The following is an 18,402-nucleotide window of genomic DNA, read 5'->3' as shown; positions in this document are numbered from 1 at the left end:
CATTCTCTAGTAGGTCTGTGTCTTTATTCCTGTCTTACCCCTAGGTTCTTCATGATATTTTTTTTTCTTAAATTCCATATATATGTGTTAGCATACGGTATTTGTCTTTCTCTTTCTGACTTACTTCACTTTGTATGACAGACTCTAGGTCCATCTACCTCACTACAAATAACTCAATTTTGTTTCTTTTTATGGCTGAGTAATATTCCATTGTATATATGTGCTACATCTTCTTTATCCATTCATCCAATAATGGACACTTAGGTTGCTTCCATCTCCTGGCTATTGTAAATAGAGCTGCAATGAACATTTTGGTACATGACTCTTTTTAAATTATGATTTTCTCAGGGTATATGCCCAGTAGTGGGATTGCTGGGTCGTATGGTAGCTCTCTTTGCAGTTTTGTGTGTGTGTGTGTGGTACACGGGCCTCTCACTGCTGTGGCCTCTCCTGCTGCGGAGCACAGGTTCCAGACGCACAGGCCCAGTGGCCATGGCTCACAGGCCTAGCCGCCCCGCGGCATGCAAGATCTTCCTGGACCGGGGCACGAACCCGTGTCCCCTGCATCAGCAGGCGGACTCTCAACCACTGCGCCACCAGGGAAGCTATTTGTAGTTTTTTAAGGAACCTCCAATTCCCAGAGGTCTCTGAGATTGTCCTCAGTTCTTTTCATTCTTGTTTCTTTATTCTGCTCTGCAGTAGTTATTTCCACTATTTTATCTTCCCGGTCACTCATCTGTTCTTCTGCCTCAGTTATTCTTCTATTGATCCCATCTAGAGTATTTTTAATTTCATTTATTGTGTTGTTCATCGTTGCTTGTTTAATCTTTAGTTCTTGTAGGTCCTTGTTAAATATGTCTTGCATTTTCTCTATTCTATTTCCAGGATTTTGGATCATCTTTGCTAACCTTATTCTGAATTCTTTTTCAGGTAGACTGCCTATTTCCTCTTCACTTTTTAGGTCTGGTGGGTTTTTATCTTGCTTCTTCATGTGCTGTGTGTTCTTCTGTCTTCTCATTTTGCTTATCATACTGTGTTTCCGGTCTCCTTTTTTGCAGGCTGCAGGTTCATAGTTCCCGTTGTTTTTGGTATCTGTCCCCAGGGGTTAAAGTTGGTTCAGTGTGTTGTTTAGGCTTCCTCGTGGAGGGGACTAGTTTCTATGTTCTGGTGGATGAGGCTGGATCTTGTCTTTCTGCTGGGCAGGTCCACTCCTGGTGGTTTGTTTTGGGGTGTTCGTGGCCTTATTATGATTTTAGGCAGCCTCTCTGCTAATGGGTCCATTTGTGTTCCTGTCTTGCTAGTTGTTTGGCATAGGGTGTCCAGCACTGTAGCTTGCTGGTCGTTGAGTGAAGCTGGGTGGTGGTGTTGAGATGGAGATCTCTGGGTGATTTTCGCAGTTTGATATTACAAGGCGCTGGGAGGTCTCTTGTGGACCAGTGTCCTGATGTTGGCTCTCCCACGTCAGAGGCACAGAACTGACTCCTGGCTGCAGCACCAAGAGCCTTTCATCCACATAGCTCAGAATAAAAGGGAGAAAAAGTAAGTAGGTAAGTAAGTAAGTAAGAAAGAAAGAAAGAAAAGATAGAAAGAATGAAAGGAAGCAGATAAAATAAAGTAAGATAAAATAAAATAAAGTTATTAAAATAAAAAATAATTATGAAGAAAAAAAAATTTTAATAAAAAAAAAAAATGGGCAGACAGAACCCTAGGACAAATGAAAGCAAAGCTATACAGACCGAATCTCACACAGAAGCATACACATACACACTCACAAAAAGGGGAAAAGGGGAAAAAATAATATGTCTTGCTCTCAAAGTCCACCTCCTCAATTTGGGATAATTCGTTGTCTATTCAGGTATTCTACCGATGCAGGGTACATCAGGTTGATTTTGGAGATTTAATCCACTGCTCCTGAGGCTGCTGGGAGAAATATCCCTTTCTCTTCTTTGTTCGCACAGCTCCCGGGGTTCAGCTTTGGATTTGGCCCCGCCTCTGCGTGTAGGTCGTCGGAGGGCGTCTGTTGTTCGCTCAGACAGGATGGGGTTAAAGGAGCAGCTGATTCGGCAGCTCTGGCTCACTCAGGCCTGCGGGAGGGAGGGTTACGGATGCGGGGTGAGCCTGTGGCGGCAGAGGCCGGCGTGACGTTGCACCAGCCTGAGGCGCGCCGTGCATTCTCCTGGGGAAGTTGTCCCTGGATCACGGGACCCTGGCAGTGGCAGGCTGCACAGGCTCCCGGGAGGAGAGGTGTGGATAGTGACCCGTGCTCGCACACAGGCTTCTTGGTGGAGGCAGCAGCAGCCTTAGCGTCTCATGCCCGGCTCTGGGGTCCGCGCTGATAGCCACGGTTCGCGCCCTTCTCTGGAGCTCCTTTAAGCAGCTCTCTTAATCCCCTCTCCTTGCTCACCAGGAAACAAAGAGGGAAGGCAAAGTCACTTGCCTCTTCGGCAGCTCCAGACTTTTTCCCGGACTCCCTTCCCAGCTAGTCGTGGTGCACTAACCCCTTCAGGCTGTGTTCACGCTGCCAACCCCAGTCCTCTCCCTGCGCTCCGACCAAAGCCCGAGCCTCAGCTCGCAGCCCTGCCCTCCCCGGTGGGTGAGCAGACAAGCCTCTTGGGCTGGTGAGTGCCGGTCGGCACCGATCCTCTGTGCGGGAATCTTTCCGCTTTGCCCTTCTACCCTTGTTGGTGTGCTCTCCTCCGCGTCTCCGAAGCTCCCCTCCACCGCCACCTGCACTCGCCACCTGCACTCCCCACCCGCGAAGGGGCTTGCTAGTGTGTGGAAACCTTTCCTCCTTCACAGCTCCCTCCCACGGGTGCAGGTCCCATCCCTATTCTTTTGTCTCTGTTTATTCTTTTTTCTTTTGCCCTACCCAGGTACGTGGGGAGTTTCTTGCCTTTTGGGAGGTCTGAGGTCTTCAGCCAGCATTCAGTAGGTGTTCTATAGGAGCAGTTCCACGTGTAGATGTATTTCTGATGTATCTAGTTTCAAGGTTTTCTAATAATTTCAAGGATACAAATAATCATGAGGCACAAGCAAAGCAGGGAGAGGTCCTGGGTCATCAGTGCAGCTCCTGTAGTGCTTTCTTGCAATCTTCTCTTCACAAAGACAAATCCACGCAAAATGGAATGATAACCCTCGAGCCCACAGATGGAGACAAGGGGTCTTTGAAGGCGATTCTAAGGCAGCTTCGCATGGAGCAGCATAAGTCGGGATCCTGTAAAGTGTTGTCTCCCTGAGTCACCAGGGAAACCACAGACTTAATCTTGTCGCCCTCAAAGACCTGCTAGTGTTGGAGGGTCTGCTGCAGAGGTGGGGGTGGCTGTGGCTCACCGTGGGGACCTCATCTATTCTTTTACCAGGAGAGAACATCATTCTCTCTTCATTTATTAACCCTTTACAACTTACTATACACTTTCACATATTATTTTAGTCCCACCTAAATTTTGAGTGATTTCCACCTAAATCTTCTTGGGGCTATTTTTTTCCCATTCCTCTTTCCTATCATTTTCTTTGTCCTTAAATGGAAATTCTTCTTGATTTGTCAACCCCTCTACTATTACCTTGCCTTTTTATTCAGAGATCCTGTTTTCCAGCACTTTTCACTTAATGTATTACTTTTTAAAACCAGTCCAAATGTGTTCATTTCTTAGCTCTATCACCCTATATCTGACTGGGCCAAATGTTTGCTGAGCGGATAGAGAAGAGCCACGTGTCATACTTGCTTATGAACACTTCATTGGCTTACCTCAGTGATCTTTTGAAATATTAAAATGAGTTACAATATTGATCTTTGGATTAAGAAATAATGTAATTCTATGCCTTTTCCAGAGTCTATATTACTGATTACAAACATTAAAATTGCATTGAGTGCTGTGATGTGTATCCCACCACATTTTTCCCTCTGGAAAATGAATGGATCTTTCAAGTTATTTATCTGCTAAGTTATTAAACTGAATATGGATAGATTAATAAACCAGACACTAATGATTCCAATTTACCTCTAACAATCTGTTTTCTTTTTTAAAAAGGGTGACTGTGACAAAACCTATGGATCAGAATTTGTCTACAGTGATCATGCGAAAGAACTTATTGTAGGGGAGATTTTTGTTAGGGTCTATAATGAAGTCCCTACTTTCCCACTCGAGGTAAGCTCTCTACTTTTAATTTTGTCTGACACCTTTGATCATTTGTTATGGAAAGCTACTAGTTTATTCACACTGTATACATTGAAATAATACCTGTTTTTTGCCAAATGCTTTATACTAACTTGGGTGTGTGATGGGGTGACCATTGATAACTTATGATCCTCTTTATTTTGAATGTTAAAGAATTTAATTTTGTGGATTCATGAATAAGAATTTATTCCTTTCCCAGCTGTTTCTGATATTTTATGCATAATGCTACCCCACTGTATCATGTATATATGCCTTCAGCTTTACTGTTCTCTCGTGGATGTGTAAGGCCATTTACATACTCATTCCATCATGTTGAATATCAAACCACCAGACAGTAGTCTGTCTCTGTCCCATTTTTAGAAGAAAATAAGAAAATAGAGGTGGAAAGCAAAGAGAAGTTTTAGAAGATGACTGGGGTCACACCAGGTCATCTCTTGTGATGATCCCAAATCACTTCTGGAAGCAAATGATCTTCTTTTCCTTCCGTAGTGCTTGGAAATCATGTAGGAAATTTTTGTTGTAGTTTTTTTTGGAGGGGTGGCAAAGAGAATTTGTTGGTTGATTGGTTTGTAAGGAAGAAAGAAGTGAGGCTATTTCTCTAAAGCAAAGAGTTTGCTCTTGGAAAAAAAAAGAATTTACTAAACTGTAACATTTACTATTTATCACAGAATAATATCTATAAATAGCTGCTAAGCAGAATGAGTTCAGTGATTTGTGAAATGTCTTTGAAAACTGTCTTTTGAATTTATAATCTAAATATATATAATTTTTAAATATAAAACTATAACCAAATTGTAGAAGTTACATATCATACTATCAATACCTTGGTAAAGGGAAGACATACTCATCTCAGAATTGTTATACTGAGATACTGATGGGAGTATATCAAATCTCTAATGGATTTGGACAAAAATGTTAAACACTTCCTAATGCAATTGGGTTTTGTCCCCTTTCTCCCCCTCTCCCCACTTAATCCATAGGTATATTCATGTGTATGTATAATTTAATCACTTTCATGGCTTGAAGTATTTTGTTGTTGTTTTCTCTGCTGTGGAGTCTTTGTTATAGGTTATTTCTAAGGGCACACTCGTTTTTAAATATTTTTCCACTCAACTTAGGTTCCAAAAGCATTTGCTGCAAGTCTCTTGGATTATATAGGCTCCCAGGCCCAGTACCTCCACACATTCATGGCTATCACTCATTCTGCAAAAGTGGAGTCAGAGCAACATGGAGACCGCTTGCCAAGAGTGGAAATGGCTTTGGAGGCTCTGAGAAATGTTATAAAATATAATCCAGGTGTGTGACTATACCCTTGATGAATAAGATCCTACAATGGAAGAGCCCAAAAATTCCAGTTCTCAATTTTACCAGAGAAATGCAGGAAAAATTGTACTTGATTATAATGTTATACTTTGTATAACATTAAGAGGAATTGACCCCATAGTATTTTTACCTCTAAATAATAGTCTGGAAAGAGGTCAGGTCACCATGCTTAGAATAATTCGTATCTTTAAGAGCATATGACTTTCAATGAGTTGAAAAGGCAGAGTAGCTTGCTAGTGTAAAATATCACATTGATGACATAAATTGACATACCAAGTATCAATATAAGGGCTTAAATTAGATTTATTTATTAGGTGATCTCATTTTTGTGTCTTCTGGTCCCTAACACAATGCCATGTTTTTGAAAAACTGCCTGAAGTTTTTGGTGTATAAAAACTGAAATAGTAAAGTGAGAATTGTCATTTTTAAAACATCTTTAAGAAGGACATTTCCAAGAACATTATCACTCTTGCCTGACTTCAGGGAGATGGATGGGTGAAAATCTGAAAGCTTCTTCCAATTCGAACTTTGATAACAAGTATAGAATATAAAACCTAAAACAATATATATTCAGTTTAAGTTACATGAAGACCTCAAATCTTTTTTATTAACACTTAATATTATCTTTCATGTACTTCTTTGCTCTTTTTACTATGTATTACAGTAATACATTATTCAAATAAAATAACCAACAATAATTAAATATTTAAGAAAATAAGTCATTCCCATGGTATATATACATGGGGATGTTTTTAAAGGCAGTATTGTAAAATCTGAAGAAAACTTCATTTCTTATTGTTTGGAGTTGACATATTAGGTACAAAGGAATTGCAGTAAAGCTGGCTATTGATTTGGCACCTTCTTGTTATAATGTAGTTCTCAAGTGGCAGGGTTCTAACTCAGTCTTAATTAAAAGCCAGATGATGTCACACTCTCCCCAAGTGTAATTAGGCTGACTTTAATTACTGTAGCTCTATAGTCTTGAGGTAAAGAGTAAAAATACCACCTTACACTTAATTTTTGAGTTGTATTTGGATTGTGTGTTTGATAAATTTCTTGTTTTTAGCCTGTGGGTTAACAAGGGGTGGGGATGGAAATGAAGACAAAACAAACCTAAGATAGTCTAATATCATTTAACTTCTTAAGATTTACTGCTCCTTGTGATACTTCACTCACTTTGTGTCACAAACGTTAAGAAAAGTTTACCAGAGACTTATAATTGACAGTAAACAAAATGTATATCAGTTTCCTAAAGGTGGATAATTTAGAACATCTCTTGGAAATAAAAATTAAACATTTTATTTTTACTTCCTAGGCTCTGAAAGTGAATGCATTGGGCACTTTAAGTTAATATTTTCTCTTCTTCGAGTCCATGGAGCTGGTCAAGTCCAGCAGTTGGCTTTAGAGGTAAAAGAATTTTGTACTAAAGCATGTTGTCTTTCCTACAACTTACTATACATGGTTTGATCCTTGATTAATCATCATCTAAAGTTGAATGGAAGTTTGCATGTGTTTTTTTTCACTTTTCCTATTAAGCCAAGTGAATATGTTTTTAAAATTTGAATTAATATGCTCATTTTGAAGAGCAAGTATTGTACAGTGTTCAAGGTACTTTCCCTCTGTGGTCATCGTCTGTCATGCATTAGAACTTGGGATGCATTTGTACAGTGTCATGTGGCGTGAGTTAAAGAATGGGCTTTACTTGGGAAGCTTGGAAGCCACAGATCAACAAGAAAAGGAGGCAGGATTTCCCAGATCTCTCAGTGTCCCCACAGAGAGACATGTTGAGACCAGGGCACTGTGCTGGCTGCACACTGTGGGTTTGTGTTCCCTCCCCCTAAGTTGCTCTCCCTTCTTATGGTCTGGTACAAAAGCAACCTTTCCAGTGAGGGTGACAGACAGACACCTGGTATGTTACGTTGTTTACAGGAGCTGTCTAGGAAAGGCAGCTGCCCAGAACCTGTGGGCCTTGACGGTCCAAGAGTGGTTGGAGGCCCCTCCTTCAGGAGAATGAAATCATTGGTCCCACGGGAAGCTGTTTGGGTGGAGCCTTTTCCTCTGGGAGAAGCAGGAAGACCCTGGTCACAGGGGACTCCTTGTCCAGGCAACCCAGAGTGAGCTCCCAGGGTCTTTTTTCAGATGATCCTGACTATTATAACACACGATTTATTATGAAGAACACCAAATTCAACACTGTGGTAACAGGTTAATGAGTACTTTATGAATGATTAAGTGTTCTTAGATTGCAGTTTGGTTTAAAAAAGATGTTTAATAAAATAATAAATGTTAAATTGTTCAAAAACCTTAGCAAGCGTGTTCTTTAAATTGAAAAGCATGCTTCTCCACTTAATTCCTTCAAGTATCTTGTAACTCTTTAAATAAGCATTATTAAATCTAGGATATTTTGCTTTGAGATGCTGACCACATAGTTCAAGTTAAGTGACATTGATCTTTAGATCAATGTATATAATAAGTTAGACTTAAAAGGTCATCCTCTTTGAAAGAAAAACATGCGTATTTCTGTATAATGGAAAGATAGACCTAATCTGTTGTGCTGGGCACTGAAGACATTTACTTTCTCCCTCTAAAAGAAAAAGTCCCAGTAGTAAAGATGATTATCTTCCTAATCACTTGCCACCCCAAATCTACAATTGGAAAGCACTACAGTGTACACCATAGTTCTAGAGCATGAACTGGTGTAGAATTGAAGCCTTCTTATAAGCCTCAAGATTGTGAATGGGTGCTAAAATATTTGTTTAGATGATTATATTTAATTCTTACCTCTAAATTAATAGAAAGCTAATGTATATAATATATGCATTAGCATTAACATTTTTTATTCTCAAAAGAACAGGCCAATCTTTTAAAATTAAACCCTTGCCTAAAAACGAAATATATTGTCCTCCAAACATTTTTCTCACTTTGGTAAAGCCTTTAAGTTTATTTAGGTCTGACTAATTTGACTGTTTAGGTCCAAAATTATTTCCAGAACTCTTAACATCCTATTGATTAATTTTCAGGTTGTGAATATAGTGACGTCTAACCAAGACTGTGTCAACAATATTGCTGAATCAATGGTTTTGTCCAATTTATTGGCTCTTCTACATTCTTTGCCATCAAGTACGTATATTCACTGGAATTTTTGAAACAACAGTACAGTCAGCCCATTGAGGGGAACAGTTACACAGATGATACAAAACCTCTGACACAGTGTTATCCGTGTTTTGTTTTGGAATATTTTAAGTGGTTTTTTTTTTTTTTTTTTTTTTTTTTGTGGTACGCGGGCCTCTCACCATTGTGGCCTCTCCCGTTGCGGAGCACAGGCTCCGGATACGCAGGCTCAGCGGCCATGGCTCATGGGCCCAGCCACTCTGCGGCATGTGGGATCCTCCCGGACCGGGGCATGAACCTGTGTCCCCTGCATCGGCAGGCGGACTCTCAACCACTGCGCCACCAGGGAAGCCCTAAGTGGTATTCTTTATATTAGATGTGTCTTTCTAATTATATTTTTACATAAGTTAATTATTTTGCATTTCTCATATCAAAAGTTGAAAGAGGTAAGAGAGATCCAAAAGCAAAAGGAAAATAATCTAGGATTTTCAATTTGTTGAGTATAAGCTACACATGAGTAATTGAGAATTGACTAATATTCCATGGTTTATTAAAAAAAAAACACACACACACAGTTGATCTTGGATGATAGGAAAAAATACTTAAGATAAAAATCACCTTGTGTTAGCTTAAAGTTCAACCCTGCATTATTTGTCCTTTACTGATTTGATGCTGATAGCAACTGTTACCACCAAATGATATCAGTTTTTTAAAATACACCAACCTGATTTCTTGAATACAGCCTGTAATAATATAGACTCCTTACAAACTGTACAGTCTTCTAGCATAAGTGCTAGGATCAACCTTGAGATTGCTTTTCAAAGGCAATTGGCGATACTAAGTCCAACTTTGCCACTTAACTGTCAGCAGACATTGCTCAGTTGGCTTTGCTAGCCCCTTGGAAGTCATGTTAATCTTGACTTCACACCTGTTCACCTCCTTGAGAGCAGCAACCTGTCGCATTTGTTTTATGCCCCAGTGCCTTGCATGTGTTAGGGTCAGTGAATTGAGTGGAGTTCAGTTTCCATTGAATATTTTTGTTTTCTTTAATGACGTTTGAAATAGCTCTTTAAAATGACAACTTTTAAAAGTCATTCACAGATTATTTTTATCATCCCTACAACCTTAGTTGGTTTTTCTTTTTTTTTAGTTTTTAACAGCTTTACGAGGCTTCAAACAATGCAAAATTAAACTGATTGATGAAGTGAAGAATGTTACAGAAGTCATAACTTGAAAGTTATTTTATATTCATATCGGATTTATATAGTCCAGTCATTATTTTAATCTTACCGGTAAAATAGCTGACATCAAGATATCTCAGCCTACTCTGCTATCATTTATATTTTAGACTAAATTATCTTTAACTGTTTGCTAAGGGACATTAAAAACATAAAATGTTAACTTCCTCTAACCCCTCCAAAGACTTGTTTTCCTTTGAAACTATGGTTAGAACAGTGGTAGGTTTTCAATGAAGTACTGTTGCTTCTCTTAAAAATCTGCTTTTGAGTGTTTTTTCTCCTGCCTGTTAACTTAGCTCATTCTGGCTACCATCCTTTGTTGTTTTAGTCTCAGCCTAATACTTGGCAGCCTTCACCCTCTTTGCCAACTCTTTACTCCTTTGGTCACCTGTCTGTTGTTGCCATTTTGACTTTAGAAAAGTCCAGTAGCTGAGTCTACTTCAATGACAAGGGTGAGAAGCGCACAGACTATGTGCAGAAGGATGCTATTGTGTCTTAGATTGGAACAGTGTCTTGCAACTGCTACTTCCTACTCATTTCTCTAAGATACTAGCACCACATAAAAATTGTAGATCCCTGAATAGAGTGTTCTCAGGGTGTCAGGAGGTGAGAAGATTTTGTTTGCACAGTGAACAGTGAGGTAGCAAGACAGTATGGCATAGTGGTTATGAGTATGGATTTTGGAAGTCAGACTTCTATAAACTTCTATATACCTCAGTGGTATAGTGAGCTGTATCTCTCACTAGCTATGAATCCATGGGTTGGTCAAACTGGGTCTCAGCTTCCTCACTCATGGAGGCCACAATTCCTGTCTTGCTGGTTACTGTGAAGATGTAAGTATAATACCCTGTGTAGAACACCTAGTTCAGTGCCTGGCACTGGTGCCCAGTAAATGTAAGCTAATGTGATGATACATTCCTTGAAATGTCTTTTACTTTGCAGGTCGTCAGCTTGTTCTGGAAACTCTTTATGCTTTGACATCAAATACAAAAATAATCAAAGAAGCAATGGCAAAAGGTAATGTATGGAGTGCTTTCTCATCCAGTCATGCTCAGTAATGGTGAGGCTTATTTTGAGCTGCTTTGTATAGTCTGATAAACTAGAAGAATGCTTTGGAAGGCTTACAGTTTAAAAAAAAAACCAAACTGCATTGAGTTGAAACAAGGTTGAAAATGAATTCTACTATGATTCTATGATTAGAAAAGTCATTTTTTTTTTTATTTAGAGTATAAACACTAATTCTTTCTTTCCTTCACAGGAGCTTTGATTTATTTACTAGACATGTTCTGCAATTCAACACATCCACAGGTTCGAGCCCAGACAGCTGAACTTTTTGCTAAAATGACAGCAGATAAACTAATAGGTCCAAAGGTGAGCACAAAATGGGTTCTTAGAAAGAAATTATTAAAGCTCTGTAACTTTGATAACGGCTTTCATGAGGGTTACCAAAGTCCGAGATGGTGAGGAAATAATGTGAAAGTTGGAAGATCGACATATCTGAAATTATTCCTATATATTACTAGTTAGAGAAAAATTATAGTCGGCAAAGCCTGCACTAGAATTGAGAAGTCTTAAGAGAGTATTTGAATTATGGTGATAAAACTGTTCATCTCCCTTGAAGAAAGAACAAAAGTATATTTAAGTTATGACGGCTGATACGTTAGGTTAGACTTTCACACTTCGAGGATTGGCCTGTGGAGGTAGCTTGTGAAGGAGATACACCCCACACCTGTATTAGTTAAAGCCATATAGCACGTGAGTGTAAGGCACCTTTGCTTCTCCTCTCTGCAGGGAGATCTCTCATTAAGAATCTGGAGCTAATAAGATGATCTCTGGAACCATGGTCCAATTTGCAGAGCAGGAACCTGTTAGAACAGCACTTCTAAATAGAATTGCATTCAGACACAGGTGTAATCAAAGTCCCCTTCTTCTGTTATTAAATCAGTTTCACATGAAGTAATGCTCACTGAAGCCAGCCCAGATATGAAATAAAGGCTCCTGAGCCCCCACTTCCAGAGTGTTAGGTTTTACTTTACATCAGTAAAACACATTAGATTTAGTTGTTTTTTTTCCTTGTCTGATCTCCTGAGAATCTGTCACAGGACCTGGAACAGTTTTACTTTGGGAATATGGTTAATAGTCTGTCATCAACAGGGTTGACAGGATAAGGGCGATTGCATTTGGATACCTATAGCAAGGGTCCATAAAATCATGAACATCGATTTTTAAAAAAAAATTTTTGGCCACACCATGCACGGCATTTGGGATCTTAGTTCCCCTACCAGGGATCTAACCTGTGCCCTCTGCATTGGAAGGCAGAATCTTAACCACTGGACTGCCAGGGAAGTCCATGAATATTGATATTTAATATTGAGTTTTCTTAAAGCTAGAGTTGGGTAGCACATAATTATAATGTCTAATATTACATGTTTTAAATAATGTTTTAGATATTTAAAATAAATATGTACTAGAATTGATTTTTGAGCGCTTCAGTAATTTTTTGACCTTTGAAATACATGAGGGACAAATTTTACCAAGGTGAATATATTTACACTTACATTTTCTGTATAGGAAAAATATAAGTGTCAGCTCCTTAATTGAATGATTTGCAGCAAGAGATTCTAGAACTGGGGTCAGTAAACTTATTTTCCTTTTTGGTAACAACTTTATTGAGATAATAATTGACATGCCATATAAGTCACACATATGAAGTATACAGTTCATTGGTTTGGGCAACAACAATCAATTTTAGAAACATTTTCACCAACCCAGGAAAAAAACCCATTCCCTTTAGCAGTCACTTCCCATTCACCTTCCCCTTAGCACCTGGCAACCACTAACCTACTTTCTGTCTCTATAGATTTGCCTATTCTGAGCATTTCACGTAAATGGAATCATATGTGTCTTCTGTGTCTGGCTTCTGTCACTTAGCATAATGCTTTCAAGATTCCTCCATGTTGTAGCATGTGTCAGTACTTCCTTCCTTTTTATTGCCAAATAATATTCCATTGTATACATATACCACATTTGTTTTTCCATTTATCATTTGAAAATGGACATGTGGATTATTGCTTTTTGGCTATTCTGAGTGAGGCTACTGTGAACACATGTATACAAGTTTTTGTGTGGCTATGTATTTTATTTCTCTGAGAGTAGAATTTCTGGATCATATGGTAACACTATTTTAAACTTTTCAAGGAATTATCAGACTGTTTTCCACAGTGGCTGCACCATTTTACATTCCCCAGTGATGTGTGAGGATTCTGATTTCTCCACCTCTTCTCTGACACTTGTTATACTGGGTGGGCCAAAAGGTTCGTTCAATTTTTTCCATAAGATGGCTCTAGTAGCACTTAGCTGTCTTTAACTTGATTCAAAACAATTTTGTTAGATTGAATGTGACAGCTATCATATCAGCATGCATTTAAAAAAAGACTTAATCAATATTGGTTAAGTTTTGTGTAGCCATTTTAATATTGAACATTGTCGGCATATTATGCTTTATTATTTCAAGAAAGGTAAAAATGCAACTGAAACGCACAAAAAGATTTTTGCAGTGTATGGAGAAGGTGCTGTGACTGCTGGAACGTGTCAAAAACGGTTTGAGAAGTTTTGTGCTGGAGATTTCTTACTGAACGATGCTCCACGGTCAGGTAGACCAGTTGAAGTTGATAGCGATAAAATCGAAACAATAATTGAGAACAATCAATGTTATTACCACGCAGGAGATAGCCGACATACTCAAAATATCCAAATCAAGCTCTGAAAATCATTTGCACCAGCTTGGTTATGTGAATCGCTTTGATGCTTGGATTCCACATTAGGTTAAGCAAGAAAAGCCTTCTTGGGGCTTCCCTGGCAGCGCAGTGGTTGAGAGTCTGCCTGCCAATGCAGGGGACGTGGGCTCGTGCCCTGGTCCGGGAAGATCCCACATGCCGCAGAGCGGCTGGGCCCGTGGGCCATGGCCGCTGGGCCTGCGCGTCCAGAGCCTGTGCTCCACAGCGGGAGAGGCCACAGCAGTGAGAGGCCCGCGTACTGCAAGGAAAGAAAGAAAAAAAAAGCCCTCTTGACCGTATTTTCTCATGCAATTCTCTATTGAAACGTAATGAAAACGTTTCGTTTTTAAAACAAGTTGTGACGGGCAACAAAAAGTGGATACTGTACAACAGTGTGGAATGGAAGAGATTGTGGGGCAAGCAAAATGAACCACCAGCAACCACACCAAAGGCCGGTCTTCATCCAAAGAAGGTGGTGTTGTGTATATGGTGGGATTGGAAGGGAGTTCTCTATTATGAGCTCCTTCCAGAAAACCAGACAATTAATTCCAACAAGTACTGCTCCCAGTTAGACCAACTGAAAGCAGTACTCCATGAAAAGCGTCCAGAATTAGTCAACAGAAAACACATAATCTTCCATCAGGATAACGTAAGACCACGTGTGTCTTTGACGACCCGGCAAAAACTGTTACAGCTTGGCTGGGAAGTTCTGATTTATCTGCCGTATGCACCAGACATTGCACCTTAGGATTTCCATTTATTTCAGTCTTTACAAAGTTCTCTTAATGGAAAAAATTTCGTTTCCCTGGAAGACTGAAAAATGTACCTGGAACAGTTATTTGCTCAAAAAGATAAGTTTTGGGAAGATGGAATTATGAAGTTGCCTGAAAAATGGCAGAAGGTAGTGGAATAAAAGGGTGAATATGTTGTTCGATAAAGTTCTTGGTGAAAATGAAAAATGTGTCTTTTATTTTTACTTAAAAAACTGAAGGCACTTTTTGGCCCACCCAATATATCTTTGTTGAGTATAGTCATCCTAGTGGGTATGAAGTGTTATCTCAGGGTTTTGGTTTGCATTTTCCTGGTGCCTAATGATGTTGAATGTCTTTTCATGTGCTTAAGTGGCCATTTGTACATCTCTTTTAGAGAAATGTCTGTTCACATCCTTTGCTCATATTTTAATTGGGTTGTCTTTTTACTATTGAGTTGTAATTGTCCTTTATATATTTTGGATACCAGTCCCTTATCAGATATATGATTTCAAATATTTTCTCCCATTTTGTGGATGTCTTTCCACTTTACTGATGGGGTCTTTTTTTAATTTTGATGAAGTCCATACTATCTTTGTTGTTGTTGTAGCTTGTGCTTTTAATGTCATATATAAGAAGCCATTATCTAATCCAAGTTTACAAAGATCTATGCCTGTATTTTTTCCCAAGAGTTTTATAGTTTTAACTCTTGTATTTATGTCTTAGATCCATTTGACCCAGAAAAGTGACACACATCCTGTTTTGTGGATGCTCTCTATCATGTAACTGACAGTGTTTCCTTTAGTTCATTAGCTGCTAGGAGTTCAGGGCTAAATTTGTAATATATTGCTTGCAATTTTACAGAGCTTTTGATGTTTCCTTTGTGTACTGACTTTCTATTAGTCTCATTCATTCAAGTAAGAATCTGAATGAGTATACTCAGAGTATACACTGAATGAGATATTCATTCAAGTATCTGCTTGTGCCAGGGGCTGAAAATACAGCGACAGCAAGACAGACTTGGCCAGGGAAGTTTTCTATAAGATAAGATTTGAACACAGACTTGAATGACACAAAGGAGGGAAAACTATGTGAGGACCTGAGGGAAAAACTTATCTTTCCAACCTTCATTTTCCCTTTGTCCTTATGCCTCAGACTAATTTTCAGTTTGTGTGTATGTGTGTGTTGGATATATTTTTTAAGCTGTTTTTTAAATCCTTTCTGGAAAAAGGCACAGTATAATGTAAAACATAATATAGCAAAATAAATGCACTAAAAAATACTTGTACGACACAAAGGTAGCATGAGAAAAATTTGTGAGGGTGTGGGGTGTGGGAGGGGTGGAGGGACAGGGCAGCTAAGGGCCTTCTGGGAAGAGGGAACAGCATGTGCAGGGCAGGATCTGGCAGAGTGGTGTGCTCTGGGAACTTCACACACCACTGGTGCTGAATTTCTTAATGTTTCTTAAATTTGAGGAGGAGAGAGGAAATGAACCTGGATAGGTAAGTAGTAGCAGGTCGTAGTGAGTCTTGTTACCTTTGCATAAACCAAGGTTTATCTGTTCTCTCAGTCCAGAATTTTTGGATGATAGTTGTGGCCCATATCAGCCATAACACAAATTACAGCAACATTCTATCTTAGAGAAATGTAAAGCAGACCAAATATTGAGATGTTTCCAATAGGTCTTTTTTCTTTCTCAAACCTCCTCATCTAGGTTCGAATTACATTGATGAAATTTCTCCCGAGTGTTTTTATGGATGCCATGAGAGACAACCCTGAAGCTGCCGTCCATATTTTTGAAGGAACTCATGAAAATCCTGAGTTAATTTGGAATGACAGCTCCAGAGATAAAGTGTCCATGACAGTTAGAGAAATGGTGCTCGAGTAAGTCAAGAGACACGCAGTAACTTAGGGCCTTCAGGTGGGGTCACCGGGCAGGCAGGCATGCCTCACGTCTGTCACCTCTCTAAGGCTTACTCTACATGCATGAAAGTGTGTCTTGTGACTGAAGTTTGATGTCCTTTCCCCTTTTTTTTTCCCAAGGCACTTTAAAAATCAGCAAGACAACCCTGATGTAAACTGGAAGGTAAAGTATACTTTTATTCAGAGGAAGGAATTCTACATTTTACTGTAAATTTTTGTTTTTTTTTTTAAATTCCTGATGAGTGAGTTTAATGCCAACCTTTTAGATACTTTGTCATTAAGAAACTTAGGTCTTCCCCTTGAAAATAAGGTTTTAAACATAAAAGTAGGAATACTCACTTTCAGAGTAAGTAATTTAATCAAAGGACTTTTTCTGAATTTTGTTAAGAGAAAATAAAACAATAATTTTGATTTGATTATATTAATGACTGTTTAAGGACTAGTTAATTTCATAACGATTTCTTGAATAGGGTTTTTATTTCTTGCTTAATGTACAACTAATGATGAGTAAGTGACTTGACTATTCTTTCTCTATTTAAAGTTGCCTGAGGATTTTGCTGTGGTGTTTGCAGAAGCAGAAGGTGAACTTGCTGTTGGAGGAGTTTTCTTGAGAATCTTTATTGCACAGCCAGCTTGGGTTCTAAGAAAGCCTAGAGAATTTCTTATTGCACTGCTAGAAAAGTTAACTGAGCTCCTGGAGAAGAACAATCCTCATGTAAGCGTTAGCTGTCAGCCAGACATTTCGTATAGTTTGCTAAACATGTTGATAGTGTTTCTGTTAAAACACCATCCTCGTTGACCATACATTAAGAATTGGCTACCTCTTTCAATGTAGCAGCCACCCTTAAATTCACATATGCCTTGTCAAAAGTGAAACTTCTTGGTAAAAGTTGGAGTTATGTATATTGAGAGGATGCTATTTCTAACAATTATAGTAGCTCTGAAAGGTTTCTGCCATCCCATTTCCAGTGATTGTATGGTTTTAAGGAGAAACCTAAATGTGCAGTGTAGAAACCTAAATGGAAGTGTGTCCTGCTAGGGCATGTTCTTCACTTAGCTTGCCATAGATGGCAGGAATGACCCTACTTAAAAAAATTGACAGGGGAGTCTTAACTACATGGGTGAACCCTGTACCTATGCTCAAAGCTAAAGGCTAGCAGGAAAGCAGGAGTGAGTAGGAAAGTAGACTTGGTCTTTGCTTGGCAAGTCATAAACCCTGATGTAATATAAGCTTTTGTTATTTGAACTCGTATATTGAAAATAATTGAGGTACATAATTAATTAAACCAGCTGGCTATAGAGGTGATTAAGAGCCCGATCTGTGTTAGATGGTCCCGGACCCAGTACCAGCCCCACCAGTGACTAGCTCTGTGACCTGGAGTAATGCCTCATGATTCTGCCTCAGTTACCTCATAGAAAGGTAACAGCATCTGCCCCTAAGGCTGAAGTTTTCATGAGTTTTGATAAATGTGGAGTACTTGGTATAATGTCAGGTACTTAGAAATCATTAGTTACTATCATTAGCTTTGCAAGACTTCAAAAAAAAATTAACATTACGTTAGATATTTACATATGTCTTTCTATAGTCACATTTTCTCTTTACTAGGATTTTTACTACATATATAGTTTGCTTAAAAAATGAAATCCTCAGAAAGGAGAAACTTGGAAACAGAAAAACGTATAACATTTTCCTTCTATATTGCTTTCTTATTCGGTGCATCCCAGCTTCCATGTTTATTTAAGACATGTTATGTTATGGATATATATGTTTGCATATAATGGTATAAGCTACAGGTCTTTGCAATCCATTTTCCACAATAGAAAGTGCATAATGGCAGCCAGACATGTTAATTAGTAGGATTTTTAATAGAACTGGGGAAAACATTTTCGCTAGTTCTTCATTCTCCTGAATTACTGATGTTCTTTGATATTGGCATTTCTATAACATCTGAAAATTTCTAGTAATATCTTTTGAGAGATGATTTCTTAATAGACATCTCTTTTATCTGCAGTAGAAATGAGATGTGGAATAGAAATGCCCAGAGAAAGGCTGCTTAGATTAATGTATCACATTCTTAAAGTCTTTTAAATTCATGCCTTTGTCAAG

The 18,402-nt window shown here is 38.8% G+C and overlaps 1 protein-coding gene across 4 annotated transcripts in view; it reads left to right on the top strand.

The window, feature by feature from the left end:
* DNAJC13 (DnaJ heat shock protein family (Hsp40) member C13) overlaps window positions 1-18,402 on the top strand; it is a 118,237-nt gene that overhangs the window by 88,026 nt on the left and 11,809 nt on the right. For all 4 annotated transcript variants that reach the window (XM_024761688.1, XM_024761690.1, XM_024761691.1 and 1 more), the window contains 9 exons: window positions 4,029-4,145; window positions 5,294-5,471; window positions 6,814-6,905; window positions 8,519-8,618; window positions 10,790-10,864; window positions 11,106-11,218; window positions 16,087-16,256; window positions 16,416-16,458; window positions 16,837-17,010. In XM_024761688.1, coding sequence (XP_024617456.1) covers window positions 4,029-4,145; window positions 5,294-5,471; window positions 6,814-6,905; window positions 8,519-8,618; window positions 10,790-10,864; window positions 11,106-11,218; window positions 16,087-16,256; window positions 16,416-16,458; window positions 16,837-17,010 — 1,062 coding nt within the window. The remainder of the gene's footprint in view (window positions 1-4,028; window positions 4,146-5,293; window positions 5,472-6,813; window positions 6,906-8,518; window positions 8,619-10,789; window positions 10,865-11,105; window positions 11,219-16,086; window positions 16,257-16,415; window positions 16,459-16,836; window positions 17,011-18,402) is intronic.

This window comes from Neophocaena asiaeorientalis, unplaced genomic scaffold (genome assembly GCF_003031525.2).
Source record: "Neophocaena asiaeorientalis asiaeorientalis breed wild unplaced genomic scaffold, Neophocaena_asiaeorientalis_V1.1 scaffold401, whole genome shotgun sequence".
In the NCBI taxonomy this organism is placed as follows: domain Eukaryota; kingdom Metazoa; phylum Chordata; class Mammalia; order Artiodactyla; family Phocoenidae; genus Neophocaena; species Neophocaena asiaeorientalis.
Note: the sequence above shows the minus strand (reverse complement) of the source record. Positions and strands in the feature narration are given on the sequence as shown.